Raw genomic sequence first — 18,788 nt, forward strand, 5'->3', positions numbered from 1 at the left:
TATGACCAAAAAAGGAGAGAAACCCTGTGCTTTTCCAAATAATTAAAGGAATTGGTTCTAACCGATACAGAGGCAAGTGCCTCTAATAATATGGTTGAAGTTTTCATAATAAGCATTAAATAAAATAAAAAAGACTTTATAGTGAAGTCTCAGTACCAAAAATGCTTTAAACTAATAAGTACAGCTGAGTACTCCGAGTAAAAGCTTTGCCATATTTCATACCCAAAAGATATGAAATGCTGTTTTTAGAGATGCTATTTCCAGACTACTTAAAGAATTCTCAGAGAAAACGGCCACCTCATGTGATCTCCTCTTCTCTGGACTGAAGCATCACTGTTCAGTGCACAGGCTCCGCCCGCATTAGACTGAAACCTCCCATCCGGGAGCCCCCATTCCCTCTCTGACGAACGCAGATCACAGCTGATGTCCCGCAACACACGGGACATACCGCCTGTGAGACCCAGAAAGAGGTTCCTGAAAAGGCCTGATTTCCGTCCTTGGTGGCAGAAGCAAACTCTTTTTTAGCAGGAGTATGTTCATACCTGTTGACTTATTTCTGTACATGAAATTTGGATAGTAATGAGTTGGCGATTTACACAGGAAACACACAGAACATTCTGGACACAGACTTCCATCTGGACCGCATAGTGAGCACCCATCCCCTGTGGCTCTGACCTCTTTCTAAGGCAAGAGCGAAAATGTACCGTATTTTGCCGTGTAGAGTGCACACTTTTTTGCCCAAATTTTTGAGGGAAAAATAAGGATGCACGTTACACATGGGTATAATGTATAATAATGCCCACGCACACTAAAACCATAGTGCACATTATACACGGTGGAATATGGTGAATGGATTATTGAATCTGTCTCAGTAATTTTTGATTGGATAAGCACCTTCTGGGTACAAACCTATAAAAGTTTACCCGTTAGTATGATGCAGATTATAGTTTCAAAAGTGAAAATAATGTGCTCTGTTGTTGAGGATTATAAATATATCATAACCAGGGGACAAAAATTTAGACTGCAATTATAGACAGATTCCTGCCAGACTCTTGAGTTATTTGGCTCTTTTCTTGAGGGATAAAATAAAAATACCCTTAACATTTACAAATTATTTATTAACATTAGTATTATTTCACCAGAATTGGTGTAACCTAAGGAACTCACTAAACGGAATATTTATAACATAAATTTAAAGGTGGGTCCGTTTTTACATGGAATGCTTGACAACGATGATTTGATTTAAAATGTAGGTACTCTTCAAGTGGGATAAATTGTGTAGAAGCACATAGCACAGGAGACTTTGAGAGCATGTCAAATACAAATCTTGTGCGAATCGGTAAACATTGTTAAAAGCTCTTACTAGTTTTAGTTGTTTTACTCTGTGAAAAGTTACGTTAAAGCCGTCTCATCGGTACATACACGCGTACTGTGTGGGGCACCTACGGGGGGCCAGAGACCACGTCAGACCCCTTCCTTTAATGCGTTCCTGCTGGTCCTCACCGCAGCTCCGCAGGGCCGGAGTTACGCTATTTTCCAAATGTGGCACCTGAAGCTGAGACTGGCTGAGTGACTTCTCAAAGGCCCACAGTCAGTAAGTGACGGGCCTAGGATTCGATCCTCCATCGGTCTGGCTCCAGAGCCTTGACTTGCCAGTACAACACTTTGTTTCTCTGTCCCCGTGCACTTTTCTGTCAAATAACCACGGCCCGTCCTCTGTCACAGCTACTTTTAAAGCTTTCCTTTACCTCAGCACTAACCGTCTTGCTAGAAAATGCTCTTTGTATCACTGCTACTGCTGCTGCTACTTAGTTTGGCAGACTTCCCTGTTTACTTTCATAAAGTCCGTTGTAACTAGCCTGGACCTGAAGTGAGATTAGCAGTTTGAAAGGGTCTTTGAAATAGCTGCTCTTTCCTAAAGGCCTATAAAAGCCCAAGAACACACGCTACCGGCACGTAGATACGTACCGAGCACCTGCAGTGCTTTGGGTGCTACTTCATAGGCCAGAGTCTGAACTCGAGTAGAACCGGTCCCCGACCTCCAGAGGTGGTGCGAACAAATAAACACAACACCGTGTGCAACACGGAACAATAGAATATGCACAGGGGCAATGGAGGACCAACAGGTAGCTAAGGGTTCTCTCAGAGAACGTTGGGCTTGTGCCTACAGGGCAGGGGTGTCAAACTCATTTTCACCGGGGGCCACATCAGCCTCCCAGTTGCCTTCGAAGGGCCGGGTCTAATTTTAGGACTGTAGAAATGTAACTACTTCTTAACAGTTAAGGGAGAGCTCCGTACTGCTACCGTGTAGAAACAAGGTGCTGGGCTGGATAAAACAAGGTAGAGGGCCGGATTCAGCTCGCGGGCCTTGTGTCTGCCACCTGTGCTGTAGAAGACCAGATATATGAACAGGTCTTCTAAGCTAAATCTATTTGGGAAAATATGTACAGATTATAGAAGAGATGTTCTGCTACAGTTGAATGACCGTCCCCATTACAAGAGGTAGGGTCTATATTCAGCCTTCCTCAAATATAGGTTTGGTACCAGCATGAGCACTTAAAACCTTAGGCGAGCTATTCAATCTTGGGGTATTTTTTTCCTTCTATGATAATAATATTATCCACCCTGGTAGAGAGGCTTTATAATAAATAATGAGCCCATGCTCATTTATTTGTGTCTCAGATAAAAGATTTGAAGTCACTTCATTGTTTAAAGTAGAATCATTGTTATTTTTATCAATACCATGGTGACTCTGTGAGTGATTGCTGTTCTTCCCCCTTCCAGGACAAAGAAAATAAACATAACCGGTGGGAGGTGGGAACCCTCGGGTTCCAAAGTAACAGCCCTTCCTGGGCAGTCTTTTGTACCTTCCCTGTCCGGTCTCAGAGAGAGTCTCCATTATGCACGTAAGGACAGAAGTCCCAGGTCCTTTTGTTCTGTTTCAGGAAGACACTATTTATAGTTCTGCTACCTGCCGTTTCTCTTCAAATAGGGGAGTTCATCAAGGCTCTGTATGAGTCGGACGAGAACTGCGAAGTGGACCCCAGCAAATGTTCGTCCAGCGAGCTGCTGGACCACCAGAGCAACCTGAAGATGTGCTGCGAGCTGGCTTTCTGCAAGATCATCAACTCTTACTGGTGAGCTGGTGTCAGCGCCTCCCGCACCGAGGATGGGGCTTTCATTTCCTAGATCAAAGTCATCACAGTGTTAACTGTTATTTCCCAACAGAAAGGGCGTAGGAGGGGAAAGGAAGCTTCCCTATCACGGTCCTGCCTAAAATCTGAATCTCTCCATAAGCAGGAAAATCTCAGATTTATCTGCATAAATGTGATGTTTATGTAGAATATTAGCACCACGTTCTTCTAATAGTGAAAGTATTATAATGGCCCTCTAAAATATTCACTGGTGTTAAACAGATACGTTAGTTCTTTTGGTCATTGTCCCAACCCTAGAAATTGGTGAGATTTGGGACTATTTTTTTAAGATTTTATTTATTTATCTTTAGAGGGGAAGAGAAGGAAAGAGGGAGAGAATATCAATGTATGGTTGCCTCTCGTGTGTTCCCTGCTGGGAACTGGCCTGCAACCCAGGCATGTGCCCTGGGTGGAAATCAAAACAAGACCGCGATCCCTTGGTTTGCAGGCCCGCGCTCAATCTACTGAGCTACACCAGCCAGGGCTTGGGACAATTTTTGATGAACAGTCTTTAGCGAGATTATGGTGATCTTTACTAAACAGATGGTATCGCCGGGAGCCTCATGCCATTTTCCCACTTCACAAAACTAAATTTACACTAATTCCTGAGTTTTACAGCTTTGGGTTTCCAGTCTCCATCTGGGCCTCTGCGAATTTTCCGCCACCTCTGGGCTGTGACTCAGGCGGAGCTCTCCCCCGAGCTCCCTCATCGCCTGGCTCCAGAGCAGAGGCGTGCTGGGCCAGAGTGAGATCGCCTGCACTTTCTCGGCTCCTGTTTAGAGGTTTCGACCTTCTGCCTCCCCCAGCGTCTTCCCCCGGGAGCTGAAAGAAGTGTTCGCATCCTGGAAGCAGCAGTGCCTGACACGTGGCAAGCAGGACATCAGTGAGCGGCTCATCAGCGCCTCGCTGTTCCTGCGCTTCCTCTGCCCAGCCATCATGTCTCCCAGCCTCTTCAACCTCATGCAGGAGTATCCCGACGACCGCACGTCTCGGACGCTGACCCTGATCGCCAAGGTCATTCAGAACCTGGCTAACTTTGCCAAGTAGGTGTCACTGCCTTAACCACTTATTAAAAGACATTGTGTAAAAAATGCATGAGGTCTAGAAGTTAGGTGGGGGTGCAGAGCCCCCAGCACTCGTGTTACAGGGTCTTCATTGGGGTGTCATTAAAGTGGCAGACAAAATTGGGAACAACTTCAATACTCACGTTATAGAGGGAGGGTCGAGTGAAGCTAGGGTGCAGGCATTCAGGGGGGCCTTCGCAGCCACCACACACAGTGTTTACGAAGAAAAGCCGATAATATGGAAAATGACGGAGATATAACCATGTTAGATGAAAGGGGCTGTTAGAAACCTTAGCCCCTTCGAACAAGCCAATGTCATGAAACACGGAAAAGAGGGAGGGGGACTATTGTGTATTAAAAGAGACTAGTTGTGATGCTTGGGTCTTATTTGGACCTGAACTGGGAAAAAGTCCATAAAAGTCCATTTGGGGACAATTAGTGGAATTTCATTTTAAGCTTTAATACGATAATGACATTGGTTTATGTAAGAGATATTCCTTATTCTGGAGCAGTGGTGGCTAATATATTTAGAGGTTATGTCTGCAACTTAGTTTAAAATGGTTCAGCCCCCCAAAAAATGTATATATAGAGAGAGTGAAAGCAAACTTGGCAAAATGTTAACAGTTGGTTAATGTAGATGAAGACATATGGTTGTTCATTGTATATTCTTTCAACTCTTGGTAGATTTAAACCTTTCTTAAAGGACATTGGAAAGCGGTCGGAGAAAATGCACCCAAATGTAAATAGCAGATATATTTGAGTGACAGAGTGGGTACACCCATACTTTTTTCTTTGTGCTTTTGTTGTTTTCAAATTTTTTTCAGTTTATATAATTTTTATAAAGCATAGAAAATAATGTTAAGACATCACTGAGAGGGAGTTCACACTGGCAAATTTGACCACAACAGACTCAGTCAGCGGTGAAGCTTGAAGACGAGATTATGTTAGCAATGCAGTGAAGGAGAAACCGGAGCTTCAGCGAGACCGGCTGTTTTCTGGGTTAAACAGTGGCTTTTTAGAAGTGCACAGTTGTAATTTTGTGTATCCTGCACATGAGCCAGTGCAGAAATAAACATATGTGGCCATGTTTGAGCTAATTTTGTTAAACATTCTTTCTGGTTTATTTTGGAACAAGTTTTATGAACTTAAATTAGGCCCTAAGGTGCAGGTGGCACACACCAGGCCTGCGGGCCGAATCCGGCCCTCCGCCTTGTTGTATGCAGCCGGGCACCTTGTTTCTGGCCGAGCTCCTTGCCCCTAGTTAAGGAGTAGTTACATTTACACAGTCCTAAAATGACATTCGGCCCTTTGAAGGCGACCGCGAGGCTGATGTGGCCCCAGTGAAAATGAGTCTGACAGCCCCGCAAGGGTAGCTACAATCTAGAGGCAAAGGGGAGAGGAAGTTCTTCCCTAGAAGAAATAAATAGCGTGAGCAAAGGCTTGGAGAAGGAAAGGAGTGTAACACATTTGGGAAACTTTGGAGAAGTGAGTGATACTGAGGTTTATACTGAACAAACCTTTTCTTGTCAGTTTGCTAGGTAAATGAAGGTCGTATTACAGAGTTTTATATATAAGAAAAAAGATTTTTAGCTTTACACAATAGAGAATAGAAAGCTATTCAGAGTTTTTCAGTACTCATGCTATTAATATTAAGAAAGTATGTTTTAGCATTTATCATTTACAGATAACAAACAAATTAGTCACTTAGTCCCCTCCCCAAAGCAAAACAGTTTTATAGCTCCGTGTAAAGTCAACTCAAAGCGCTCACCGCTCTTCTCCCAAATACGTTCTTTCCCTCTCCTTCAGATTTGGTAACAAGGAAGAATACATGGCGTTCATGAACGACTTTTTAGAGCATGAATGGGGCGGCATGAAGCGCTTTCTCCTGGAGATCTCCAATCCGGACACCATCTCCAACACCCCGGGCTTCGACGGCTACATTGACCTGGGCCGGGAGCTCTCGGTTTTGCATTCCTTGCTGTGGGAAGTAGTGTCCCAGCTCGATAAGGTAAAGTCGGCTGGAGTGGTCACAGGAGATGAGAGCTAGAGAGGCTGACGGCCCCTGAATTCTCGAGAGCATCTGCAGGTCCAAGCCCTCGCCTTCCGCTTAGGTGAAAGCAGCCTTTTGTTCTAAAGTCCGAGAGGACATGGTTACCATTCTGGGTAAAATACAGAATGGTAACCCAAACAAGGAAACTCTAGGAAGCCTTGAAAGCACTTACATGTTTTTTCAAGTAATTGTCTGCACTGATAGAGTATATATTTCTATTAGTAAGTAAATGTAGTATAGATAACACATCTAAAAACTTACCTAGAAACTGATATCAAATATTGGTGTTTGTAGCCTTATTCTTGCATAGTAGGATGAGATGACACCTCATACAGCAATTTCTAGCAAAAGTGTGGACTTCAAAATATATGGAGACTATTATGCTTTACTCTTGAGATTTTTGTTGCTATTAATGCAAGTCAAAGGGTTCAATGTATCTGTTAGTACAACAGAGTTACATGGGATCTGAAAATCCTAGTGGCTTTTTTTCTGTTGATGTAAGTTAATACAGAAAACAATTATCATTTTTAATCATTTATTTTCTGACTATAACCTAAGAATTTTGTTATTAGCTAAAAATTTCATTATTAAATTTTAATAAGGATTTCATATTAATAACCATACCAATCATTTTCTTCCTTCTGGAATTTTGCAAAGAAGAGTAGATGTTGTAATGGAAAGTCGTCTTAACAGACTTCAGCTAGGTTCATCACGGTCATTACCTATTGATCATTTCGTTTACTGTAGGTACTTTATAAATAGGTGTGGTGGTATATCAGAATGACTTCAAAAGACCCAGTTATTTTTTTCTGTGATGAGAATTTGTTTTCTTCATTTTCTTATTATCCTTAAAAACGTACCAGTAATATTGGAGGGGGGTGTGAAACCTATTAATAAAGACCACTTTCCTGAGGAAATGTCAATTGTGGGGTACCCACTGCTTAAAACATTCATAAAGTGGTAAACTGCCTTATTCCCAAGGACCCCTCCTTCACTTTTAGAAATGCCGGCTGGACTCTAAGGGGCAGCTGGGCGGAGGGTGGAATCCTTGAACATGAATCACGGCTCGGGGATGTGGAGCGTGGACAGGCGTTCTTCAGGGGCGCCTGAGCCGCATCCGCCCGCCCAGGCAGGGCCGAGGGAGGTGTCGGCTGTTGAGAAACCAGGACAACCCAGAGGCAGCCATGTAAAACTGCCTGACAGCTGAGGGTCCCTTAAGACCCCATGAGAATAAGAATTCCCCAAAGAAGAAAATGATTGAGATGGATAAAGCAAGTACTCAAAAGCGATTCTCTGTTGAATATCTGTATCAGTGAGATGCAGAGAAAGTTATCTTTTGAAATCAGCCTGATTTATTCAGGGTCAGGATCTTCTTATCAGGCATTGCTGTATAAACACACTTTCTGCTTTTTAATCTCTGCGTGGTTCTGGAAACCAGGAGTACATATAGACGTGTTTTGTAGAGAGAGTTTACCTGATTTTTCTGTTTTAAAAAGAATGGTCAGTGCTGATGATGCACACCTAGGGGTCAGGGTTCCCGAGATTCGATGGGGTAGTTGACGGCGACGTCAGTGGTGTGTCCTGAGTGCGCTGGACCCTGCATGCAACACGTGCTTTACGTTGCATGCATTTCTCTCCTCACGTAACCCCTTTTCTTTGGAGATTTCATCACATTAGCCTTACGGTTTTAAAGTCCTTTTTGGTTAGAAGGTGTTCGGTTCTCCTCCTACCTTTCCCCACCTTGATTTACTAGCCTTCCGAAGATTTTGTTTGCTTTGCATGCCTATTTTAGTTGGAATGGCAATATTTTGGTTGTTTTGAGCATGTCTTTTAATTTTTATTTGCATAATCCTAATTTCTATTTCCTTTCTTTTCTCCACGTCTGCCGCACCTTGTTCCGCCTCCTCCACCCATCTCGACGCCATGGTTCCGCTGCTCCATAACAATGCATTATGAACCCGCCACTCCCACACGCAAACACCTGCCCTCCCCTTCAACCTGCACCCCTTCATCCATGGGCACCGTTGTCCCCAAAACAATCTGTGGTGGATGTCGCAATGCTTATTATCCAATTAGGGTGAAAATTCCTTCCTACAGGCGACCGTGGCAAAACTGGGACCTCTCCCTCGCGTTCTTGCCGACATTACCAAGTCCCTGACTAACCCCACGCCAATACAGCAGCAGCTGAGGCGCTTCACTGAGCACAGCTCTAGTCCCAACGTCAGTGGGAGCCTCTCCTCCGGGCTGCAGAAGATTTTCGAAGACCCCACTGACAGGTAGGAGAGAGCATTTGAGGTGCCATCTCACAGAGATCACTTTTTAGAGGGTTGGAAAAAATCTATTTAACTCGTCTGCTGAGCTGACAAACCATAAAGTCTTGAGCAGTAGGAAAGAACCATCTGACCTGAGATCAATCCGGTGTCAGAACAATACACAGGATCTAAGTTGCTTGTTTTTGAGAATGGTATTGTAGAGTTATACTCAACAACTGTAGAGTTTTCAATGCAGCAGATGCATTTAAAAAACTACGTCCTGCTCAGTGGCAGACGAAGGGCTCCACAACCTTCCTGTTTTCGTACATCGTGGCTCTCGGAAATCCGGGAGCCTCAGGAGAGCCACCGTCTGGCTGGTCGGCAGGCGCAGCGTTGGCGCTCAGCCTTTGCCATCTCTGCTGGCAAGATCGGTGCCTTTGGTTGTGCTCTTAGAGCTTCTCCCCTTGAACCAGTTAGGTATGAATGGGAATACTCTGGGAGGGTTTAAACCCTAACGAAAAAATTATTGGAATTCTAGTAAAGACTGAAAACCATGATAGAGCGGTATGTACGGTATTATTCTCCACTTTTAGAGAAAAACAAAAAACGTTGGATTTAATTCTAAAAACTGTGATGATGCAGTCTGAGTTCAGATGGAAGTGTCCGTACTGGGCCCGTGGGCCTTCAGAAGAGCGCAAATGCCTGAGTCGAGGAATCTTAACTACGCTGGATTTGTCCCAAGAGTAATTAAGGGTCCTTTCCTTTTCCACAGTGATTTGCATAAACTCAAGTCCCCAAGCCAGGACAACACAGATGGCTACTTCAGGGGGAAGACACTGCTCCTGGTTCAGCAAGCCTCCTCCCAGAGCATGACGTACTCGGAGAAGGAGGAGAAGGACGGCGGCCTTCCTAACGGACGGAGCGTCTCCCTCATGGACCTGCAGGACACTCACGCCGCCCAAGTGGACCACGCGTCCGTCATGCTCGACGTGCCTCTGCGCTTGACCGGGAGCCAGCTTTCCATCACCCAGGTGGCCAGCATCAAGCAGCTGCGGGAGACCCAGAGCACGCCCCAGAGTGCACCCCAAGTGAGAAGGCCCCTGCACCCAGCCTTGAACCAGCCCGGCACCCTCCAGCCCTTGTCGTTCCAGAACCCCGTCTATCACCTCAGCAACCCCATTCCTGCAATGCCAAAGGCCTCTGTGGATTCCAGCCTGGAGAACCTAAGCACCGCCAGTTCTAGGAGCCAAAGCAACAGTGAGGACTTCAAACTCAGCGGACCCAGCAACAGCAGCATGGAAGACTTCAGCAAACGGAGCACGCAGAGCGAGGACTTCTCCAGGCGACACGCTGTGCCGGACAGACACGTACCCCTGGCCCCGCCCCGGCAGAACAGCACGGGCCAGGCCCCGGTCCGCAGAATGGACCCCGCCGGACTGGGCGCACGAGCCAAAGCCCCACCGTCCCTGCCGCACAGTGCCTCCTTACGGAGCACCGGGAGCATGTCCGTGGCCTCGGCAGCCCTGGCGGCAGAGCCCGCACAGAACGGGAGCCGGTCCCGACAGCAGTCCTCCTCATCCCGGGAGAGCCCGGTGCCCAAAGTGCGAGCAATCCAGAGGCCACAGGCACAGCAGGTAGGACGCAAGCCGGATGGCCAGGCCTCTGCCGGGTCCCTGCCGGGTCCCTGCCCAGTCCCACTGTGCCCCTGTGGGTCCTTGTATAGAGATCGTTGGGAAACCCCCATTGCTAACAAGGCCTCCACTTGAAATATTTCTGCCCCCTGTGAGTGGGCAGAGGAAATGAAGGGTTTGGGAGGCCAGGTGAGGCCGCAAAACGTAGCTCGGCTCCACCCTGAGGATGCTCTGTAAACACCTCGTAGGGGGCTTACCTTCACCGGCACTGAGCACAGACCTGTCCTGTTGAATGAATGATTAGACACTTAATCCAGGAAATCTACAGACCAAGTCAGCTAGAAGGTATTTTGGTAATCCGGACGCAAGTCCTCCTTAAATATCTTTTTCTTTTGCATTCTGAGCCGAGAGTTGAGTCTAACTGCTCTCTACTCCCCCGACTCCCTCTGGAGGAGCAAGTCCCAGGTGCTCTTTCCTGGAAATGGCTGGAAAGATAAACAAGCGAACACCTGTAGAGGCAAGGGGGGGGGGGGGGGGGGGGGTAAAACGATAGACACACAGGCAGCGGACTAGCCTTCTGAACACTTACAGCTTCCTCACAGTTTCTCTTCACGTGGAGGAGTCCCAATCTTAGCATAAGGTCGACAAAACCTTTTTCCCTTGATGAAAAGGTTTCCCAAGAGGCACCAATATATATATTTTGTTCTTTGAAACAAACTAGTCTCCTTAAGAAATATGTGTGTGAGACAGAACTTCTTAGTTTCATCTGAAAAAAGATTTTTATTTTTTAAATCTTTGTATTCGAATATTTTTTTAAAACCTGATCCTACTTTATAAGTACTAGAGAGCTTCATGATTTAAAAAGTTCTTTTGTCAACAAAATAACTTGTCAGAGGAGATGACAGTAAAATTTCAATATATTTTTAATATATTTGCATTTTTATAGGTAGGCATTTACTAATTCGGCTGTTTCTACCTCCGCTCCGCTGTGACCAGAGCCCTCGCCCCCACTTTGATAGGCATTTGATTACTGTTCAGTGATAACCAAGGATCTGCAGAATCCTTGGACACGAAGAAGAGGAAGGGGTGACAAACTGGTCTGAGAGCAGCCGACTCTGGTGGCCGACTTCCTGGGCAGAACCTCCTCGTTGTTCGCTCTTTCCCGAGAAATAACGGTGTTCTTCAGTCTGAAATTTTTTAATTTTTATTTCGTTGTATTTCCCCAAATTTTACCAATTTGTTTGACTTAATAAGTATTTTCATTTCAAGAAAAGGAAAAGTATGTATAACATTATATATAATAGTACAACATAGTAGTACATGTTTCCTTTTTCTGAAGTGAAAATGCTTCACTGCTCATATATATCCGTAGATCTCCTATCTGTGGCGTTAATTTGTGTGCCAGGAGGCTAGCGGTCACTCATGCCGTACTGTGAATTAGTTGCCACACCTGGCCCTTTTGCTGGCTTCTAGTCGAGATCACCTCCTTGCCAGGAACTGAGGTGTCTGGTTGAGAGATGGAAGGTAAGGAGTTCTAGAGATGGACCGCTGTGTGGGGGCAGACGCCTGCTTGGGGGCTCAGTGCGGCGTGAGGGAGCAAGGAGGGACAGTTCGGGGCAGGGCCCTCTCCTTCCTTTCGAAGCTGACAGTGGACCGAAGACAAGGGTGCTTCCCCCGTCCTCCCGTGTCCTCCCAGCCAGCGCTTCGCAGGGCTCGTGACTCAGACCGATTGTTTACAAATGTTCTAAATTCACTTGTGCTACGGGAAAACAGGGCCCACTCCCAGAAGCACTCCGTACACGTTCCTCTGGGTGACAGATGGGAGGTGGGAAATGCCTTCCATCTCCAAGTAGCCAGTCTGCAAATGTCCGGTGCCACAGCCAGCAGTGGGTGGAGAGGGTCCATATGATACCGGCGTGGTCGCGGTGAGAGGTCCTGGCACAGCTTTAAACATTCATCTTCGATTGTGCCTGTGCTGCGACTGCCGTCCTCACGGCCGAGAAACCATGAATCGCTCTATTTTGATTGCTTAAGTTTCTGGTTTTTCTCCACTGGCTTTTTCTACGCAGATGGCTTATTCTTTTAAAACTTACGTTATTTCTTAAATTCCTTATCTTTGGGTTTCTCACTGGCTTTTCTCATCTTCCTCCCACGAAGCCTCTGAAATTCTGTACAATCAGCGCATTTTTCCAGGCAAATTCCTTCACATATTTTAATTGCAGATTGTGTCGGAGAATTCTTTTCTCCCCCAAACTAGAGGGCTTCTTTGTGGGGATTGTTCTGTAGGAGTCTCCAGTTATCCGGGGCTTTGTCCCCTGCGAATTCCATCTGCGCCCCAGCACAAAGGAGCGGTCCCTATTGGCACTGCGACCAGCCCCGGCCTCCCCCAGCAAATGAGTGGGAAGGGAAGAAAATTCCAGTGAAACAATGTACAGAGGGGATTTTTCCCGGGACGCTGTCATTTCTGTCCCTCTCAGCCTCTGTTTGGATTTGGTTTTTTTCCCATTTTCCTCCTCATTTTGTTCTTCATGCATCGTAGACTGTCTCCACAATATGTGCGTTGTTCAGGTACAGCGTGTTACCTCATAAACTTAGAAATCCGAGGGGCTGTCCACACTGGCATCCGAGCGGCCCGTGGGGGTGATGCCGCCCTGGCCAGGCTCCTCCAGCCCCGTCTCTGGCGTCGCTGGCAGAGGTGTCGTTCCCGGACGGGCACTGGGCTGTTTCAGACTCCGGACAGGCTGCCACCAGCAAGTGGTACTCGTTTTAGTAAGTGCTGGAGCGGGGAGCCGGCCTGTTCCCCGCTGTCCCCCCACAGCCGGGCTGTGACTCACCGGAGGGTCAGCAGAACTGCCGTCTCAGGCCCTTTCGCCCGGAGTGTGTTTTTCCCAGAGCAGCTTTATCTCGGGAGGGAGACGTTCCTGGTGGGAATTCCTGCTCCCTGTCGTCTGCGTCATTTTTCATGTCCTCTAATGGCCCGCTGTGGAACGTCAGCGGCTGTGAAAACGCCCCCCCCCCCCAGGATGATGCAGCAGAGCAGAGCGGGAACCCAACCGCTTCCCAGCCTCTGCTCTGTGTCTTTGACCGTCAGCCGGAGGTGGTGAGTTCCGCTCTCTGCGGGGCTCGTGCAGGAGGTGGAGCCTTCGATGCTCTTCATCGCTGTGTGTGGTGGTGTCGTTCATTACCAAGAGGAGGATTAGAGGGGAAACAGTATCCTTCTCCCGGTAATGAATTATACGTTAGTTAATCCACTCTGTGTCAATAAGTAATATTTTATCAAGCATCTTTTGTACAAATATATAATCACTACCATGCCAGCCCCCCAAAAATGCATGCCATGTCTCAAAACTGGACAATTTAATAGGTAAATAAGAACAGCACACCTATACGATAAATGGGAAAAAATGCAAAAAAAGTATATCGTTTTTTCATGGGAAGAAGATATTACAACAAAAAATAATTTTGAAACAAATGTGGCCTCTGTTTTTTTCCAGTCTAACAGGAATAATTTTGATTTGTTCAATGTTACTATTCCATCTTTTTTTTAACCGTGTAAGAAGTTTATGAATGAATCCAAGGCATGGTTAATATTGGTCAGATTTATTTTTTCAACAATTACTGACCACCTACCACATGTCACACAAAGTTCTAGGACACACAAGTCACACCACGGTACTCGTCGGCTTCTGAACTGGCTGAACCCGACACTCGTCACATTGTGACGGGGAAAAACATTCCGGCACTCGGCGCTTGCTCAGGACCCCTCCCGCTTGCTAGAGCAGGGAAAACGCTTCATCATCCGGTACTCGTTGGTCTGGCACTCCCCACAAATTCCAGAATGAATTCAAGGCGAGTACCGAGGCGCCGCCGTATTGGGAGGTGGATGAAAATCAGATTCAACCAATAAGAAGGGATAGAGCTGAATGCCCAGTTTCCATTCTACCGTTGCTTGTAATTCATTGGACATTGTTTGTCCTGCTGAAAATAAGGCGGCCACTGCCATCACCAGTAAACAGAACTACTCTCGTCTTTACGCCTTTTCACTTAACAGCCCAAGCCAAGATTAACCCGAAGGCATTGGAGTTTTTAATGTTTGGGGGGCTAAGGTCCCTCCTCAGTGTGCTCATAGGCGTATCGTTTGCAGTACATTTAGAGACGCTCAGTAAATAGTTACCGTAACAAATCAGAGGGAAAGTAAGTTCATTCGAGCAACATCTTGTTAACGCTATAAAGCAGAAAGCTATTGAATTAGCCTCCTTGAAGTAATAAAGTTCAAAGAGTAAAGTTATTCGTTTTAGTGGCTACTTTATCTCAAACTGTTATTGAATAGAAGCTCCTGGTAACGCAGACAGGCAGCTTTTCTGTAGCAGCTCTTCAGGCAGCTCTGCTTTGAAAATCCAGCAAGGGGTGTGTGTGTGTGTGTGTGTGTGTGTGTGTGTGTGTGTGTGTTGCTTTGCAGTTTATAAAGTGCTTTTATGTGCTGCCTCACCTGTTTCTCATGGTGACTGTGGATGTGGCTAATTATCTCCTTCCTTTCATGGACAGTAGTGTGGCCAACAGGCCAGTGGGATGCTCAGAATTACTTAAGTGTGCGTGGTGTTTATTTTAACGCATTTTTGGAAATATATGTAATTACTGATACAGAAACATATTTAGTATATAACATGAAACTCATAATCTTACTGATATTACTGCTTAGTATAAGGATTTACCTACCTACCTGCAAATGGTCATTTTAAAGAGATAATAAATATCAATGATAATGTGCTTGTGACCAAAATAACGACAGTGGTACACAAATGAATGAAGTGTGAGAAACGTATCTACGTGCCACAGTGGAGAATGGGGCTTTAAAGAAGGAAATTCCAGAAGTTCATTCATCATTCATTGCTACATGTGGCTGAGGCACAAAGCTGTTTTTTTAATTGATACATATGTCTAATCTGTTTGTAAATCAAACAAACCACTTTCCAGCCTTTAAAGAATACTCTTACATCACTTCTGTCTGTACGTGTCTTGCCGAAATCATCTTTGATAACCTTGTAGTCTGTAGCCAGGTTTCATCTGCTCTCTGCAAATCTCAGAGTCATCATCATACCCCTTCCTTGACAATCTCTACTTAGAGTTTATAACTCAGTTCTATTCCAGAATGATATAAAGACTCTTTAAGTGTAAAGAGTAAGAGAGAAAATTCCCCTCAATAAGATTATGGAATATTTGCCCTCAAAATAGAAATTCATTCTAATTATAAAAAATCTAACTCACAATGCTTTAAAGGTTCTTGCACTCAAGTGCACACACACTCTCTCTCTCTCTCTCTCTCTCTCTCTCTCTCTCCCCCTCCACCCCATCCCTTCCCCGCCTCTCTCTCCCATTCTCTCTCGGGCAGGCTAGAGAAAAGGAATCTGTTATATGTTTCCAGCATTGTTCGTGGAGAAAGCACGGATAGTCAGTGGTGTCATATAAACCGTAATATACAGCACCGGTTTTCTAAACAGAATTACATTATTAATACCAACCTGAGCTCTCTGGTACTCGGTGCCTCCAGAGACCTCCCACACGCTTAGTCTCCCTCAATCCTCACAGCCCCCTAAGAGGTCGGGCTGAGTGCTCATGCCGATGCTGGTAGGATCCTATTTAGTGCCTTAGGCACAGAGCATTTAAGAGATTAAGTGACAATTAGGTGGCAGAGTCGCTACTCGAGGCTAGAATTTTTATCTCTCTGTATCTATGTTGGAAAGGACAATTTAGCTGTCCTAACTGGATAGAAATATCTCTTACACTAATTTCGTATCTCTTGTTCTGAGCCTGTATTTGTCAGGAAACTTTCTGGTCTAGTCCAGAACTTTCAGTGGGCTTAACCCTTCAAGAAGTCATTACTCTGTAAAAATGACTAAAATCACTCTTTTTTTCCCTCTTTCTCTAAATGGTTAATGTGAAATTAAGACTCTGTCATTCCCATGTATGAGTGGGCAGCTAGTGGGTTTGTTTAGCTTTAATCACTGCCTCGATTCCTGACCACGTCTGGGCTAACCTGAGCGATCAGCTATCAAGTCACACTTCCCTCCTCTCATTCCGTCATTGTCGTTGCTTCATTGGTGCTCTGGACCACTGGGCTGATTCACAGCTTTAAGGCCTTGTCTTTCTTTGGAGGGGGAGAGAGGCAAATTCTTGGAAGTGTAGCATTAGGGTTTCTATTCAGAATAGTGTCTTCTTATACACATAAATGAATAGTCTCTTTTTCCTCCTCCAGCCCTGGCATTAATAAAATATCAGTTAGAACTGAGAGCTTTTATTAGAAAAGAGGAATCGCAGTTATGTCCTCCAAGAATAGCTCTCTTTGTGAAACAGAACTAGTAGGTGAACAGTGTTGAGAGATGCTGATCAGTATTTCCGACGCAGGTTCAGTCACCTGTGGACTCTGCCACCATGTCCCCGGTGGAGAGGACAGCAGCCTGGGTCCTGAACAACGGGCAGTACGAAGAGGATGTGGAAGAAGCCGAGCAAAACCAAGATGAGGCCAAGCACGCCGAGAAGGTAGGACCGAGTCTGTGTTCACTGACTGACCGCCCCAGAGCGACTGGCCCCCAGAAGGGCCGTCTGGCCGAGGACCTGCGCTGCCCCTCTCCAGCTTCCGCGCCTCCCCTTCCATTAACCATCACGGACCTACCTGCGTGTAGTGGCCAGTAGTGTCATTAGGCGGGAATGTGCGGGAGATGTCCGTCAAGCTGTGGGGGAGGGTATTAGCTCTTTTTCTTTTAATGTAGGCTGCCTTAATGTGAAGAATACTCTGATAGTCATTTCTAGTAATTTTAGGCAATTATTTAGTGTTTTTATAAAGTGGTTGGTAGTCTGCATCCAAAGCCAAAATTCCCCTTAGACTAGACTTACTTTCTATATCTTGGTAATGATTTTCGTGCTGGATCTTGTTTTGTTTTTTTTGTTTTTGTTTTTTTTGCTTTTTCTGGAAAAGAACTTCTGGCTTTATACATGATTTTTAGAAAAAGAACACTGACCATCTATCGGTTCAGTTTCGTTTTGTCTTTTAAAGAAAAGCTGATGGGGAAAAAATGATCAAGAACTTGACGTCCTGTACGGCATCATCTTATTTGACTAACAGCCAGACAGCTAGCTTCCGCTCACCCATAAGCGCGATCTTAAACGTGCCCATTGCTACAGTCTGCCTCCTCAGACTGCCCTAGAAATGGTCATCTTTGACCTTCCTTCCGGAATTAACATGATGTTGAATAAGCAGAAGCTAACTCTCTGGCAGGACGTTATGTGAAGACAGATTGCATTTTGCAAAGCACCATACAGATTTCTCACTAATTCCTAACGAATTTATGTAGACCACCTATCAGGAAGCTTCTGCCTCTCTGCTCACCTGGACGCGTGACGTCCCAGTGTGCTCACTGCCCGCCCACAGCGACTTCGGCACAAGAAGGGGCCATGTAACCAGCGTAAAGCTTTATATGCAGCATTAGCGAGAAAGCAGGCCCTGTGTCTTCCGGAAAGGAGAACAAAAGCAGGCAGGTGAACCACGTCGTGAAACTGGCCAAGGGGCAGTGTTCGTCAGCCCTAGCGGACATGCAGGCCTTTGGCTTAATGCTGGTGGCCTGAACACTCTACACTTTTATAGTTAGGGAGAAAGAAGCTACAGTCCATCATAAAATTCCACTGGCAGTCTGCCATAGAATTCTGTGCATTGATTCAGTAGCACTTAGCATGACAGAAATGTTGCCTGTTCTCTGCAGGGCCCATTCCGGCAGAGTGAAGGAATGGCGGTCTGCTGAGCCAGGTTGAGGGCGAGATCCCACAGTACAGGCGATGGCACAGAACCCGTTCTCTGTAGACCCCTGGCTCCTGGCTCAGTTCAAGTGATCCGTCAGGCTTCCAAGTGCTTGATGGTTTTTTTCCTGCTCCCATTTGATGCCATCATAGGTTGGGTGTGGCTTGCAGCAGCTGGTAGTTTAATGTGGAGATAGACACATAATATGTAGATTTTCAATGCCAAGGTAACATCACAAGTGTAATTTTAGGAGCGAGGCAAAGCTCCGTTCCCATTCGTGCCTTTGAGAACAGCAGCAGCACTGGGCGGGACGGCTCAGACGGCATCCAGCTGCCTTGCCCCCGGTTCCTCTCCTAAAAAGCAAATCGCCGATTGCTACAGCCAGTGCAAGGCGTTTTTCTCTCCTCTAGTATGAACAGGAGATCACCAAACTGAAGGAGCGCCTGCGAGTGTCCAGCCGGCGGCTGGAGGAGTACGAGCGCCGGCTGCTGGTGCAGGAGCAGCAGATGCAGAAGCTGCTGCTGGAGTACAAGGCGCGGCTGGAGGACAGCGAGGAGCGGCTGCGCCGGCAGCAGGAGGAGAAGGACAGCCAGATGAAGAGCATCATCAGCAGGTCGGAGGGGCCCCGGCGCTGGGGGCGGGCTGGCCAGGGGCACCAGAGGCGGGAGGAGGGGCCGCAAGGCCACCGCGGCACGTGCTCCCTGGTCTCATTAGTACGGGGTGATGACCCACCATGACGCTTAACCTTTTCCAAACGTGAGACTTTCCTGCACTGCCTTGGAAGGTAGAGGTAGTCTGTTTCATTTAA

At 46.2% G+C, this 18,788-nt stretch overlaps 1 protein-coding gene across 7 annotated transcripts in view; it reads left to right on the forward strand.

The window, feature by feature from the left end:
- Window positions 1-18,788, forward strand: part of RASAL2 (RAS protein activator like 2) — a 271,470-nt gene that overhangs the window by 245,803 nt on the left and 6,879 nt on the right. For 5 of the 7 annotated variants that reach the window (XM_037145588.2, XM_037145589.2, XM_037145584.2 and 2 more), the window contains 7 exons: window positions 2,993-3,137; window positions 4,001-4,237; window positions 6,065-6,266; window positions 8,385-8,584; window positions 9,333-10,194; window positions 16,594-16,728; window positions 18,391-18,593. In XM_037145588.2, the coding sequence (XP_037001483.2) occupies window positions 2,993-3,137; window positions 4,001-4,237; window positions 6,065-6,266; window positions 8,385-8,584; window positions 9,333-10,194; window positions 16,594-16,728; window positions 18,391-18,593 (1,984 nt within the window). The remainder of the gene's footprint in view (window positions 1-2,992; window positions 3,138-4,000; window positions 4,238-6,064; window positions 6,267-8,384; window positions 8,585-9,332; window positions 10,195-16,593; window positions 16,729-18,390; window positions 18,594-18,788) is intronic. The other 2 variants (XM_037145590.2, XM_037145587.2) reach the window with 1 other exon arrangement.

This window comes from Artibeus jamaicensis, unplaced genomic scaffold (genome assembly GCF_021234435.1).
Source record: "Artibeus jamaicensis isolate MK-2021 breed Jamaican fruit bat unplaced genomic scaffold, CSHL_Jam_final contig_327, whole genome shotgun sequence".
In the NCBI taxonomy this organism is placed as follows: domain Eukaryota; kingdom Metazoa; phylum Chordata; class Mammalia; order Chiroptera; family Phyllostomidae; genus Artibeus; species Artibeus jamaicensis.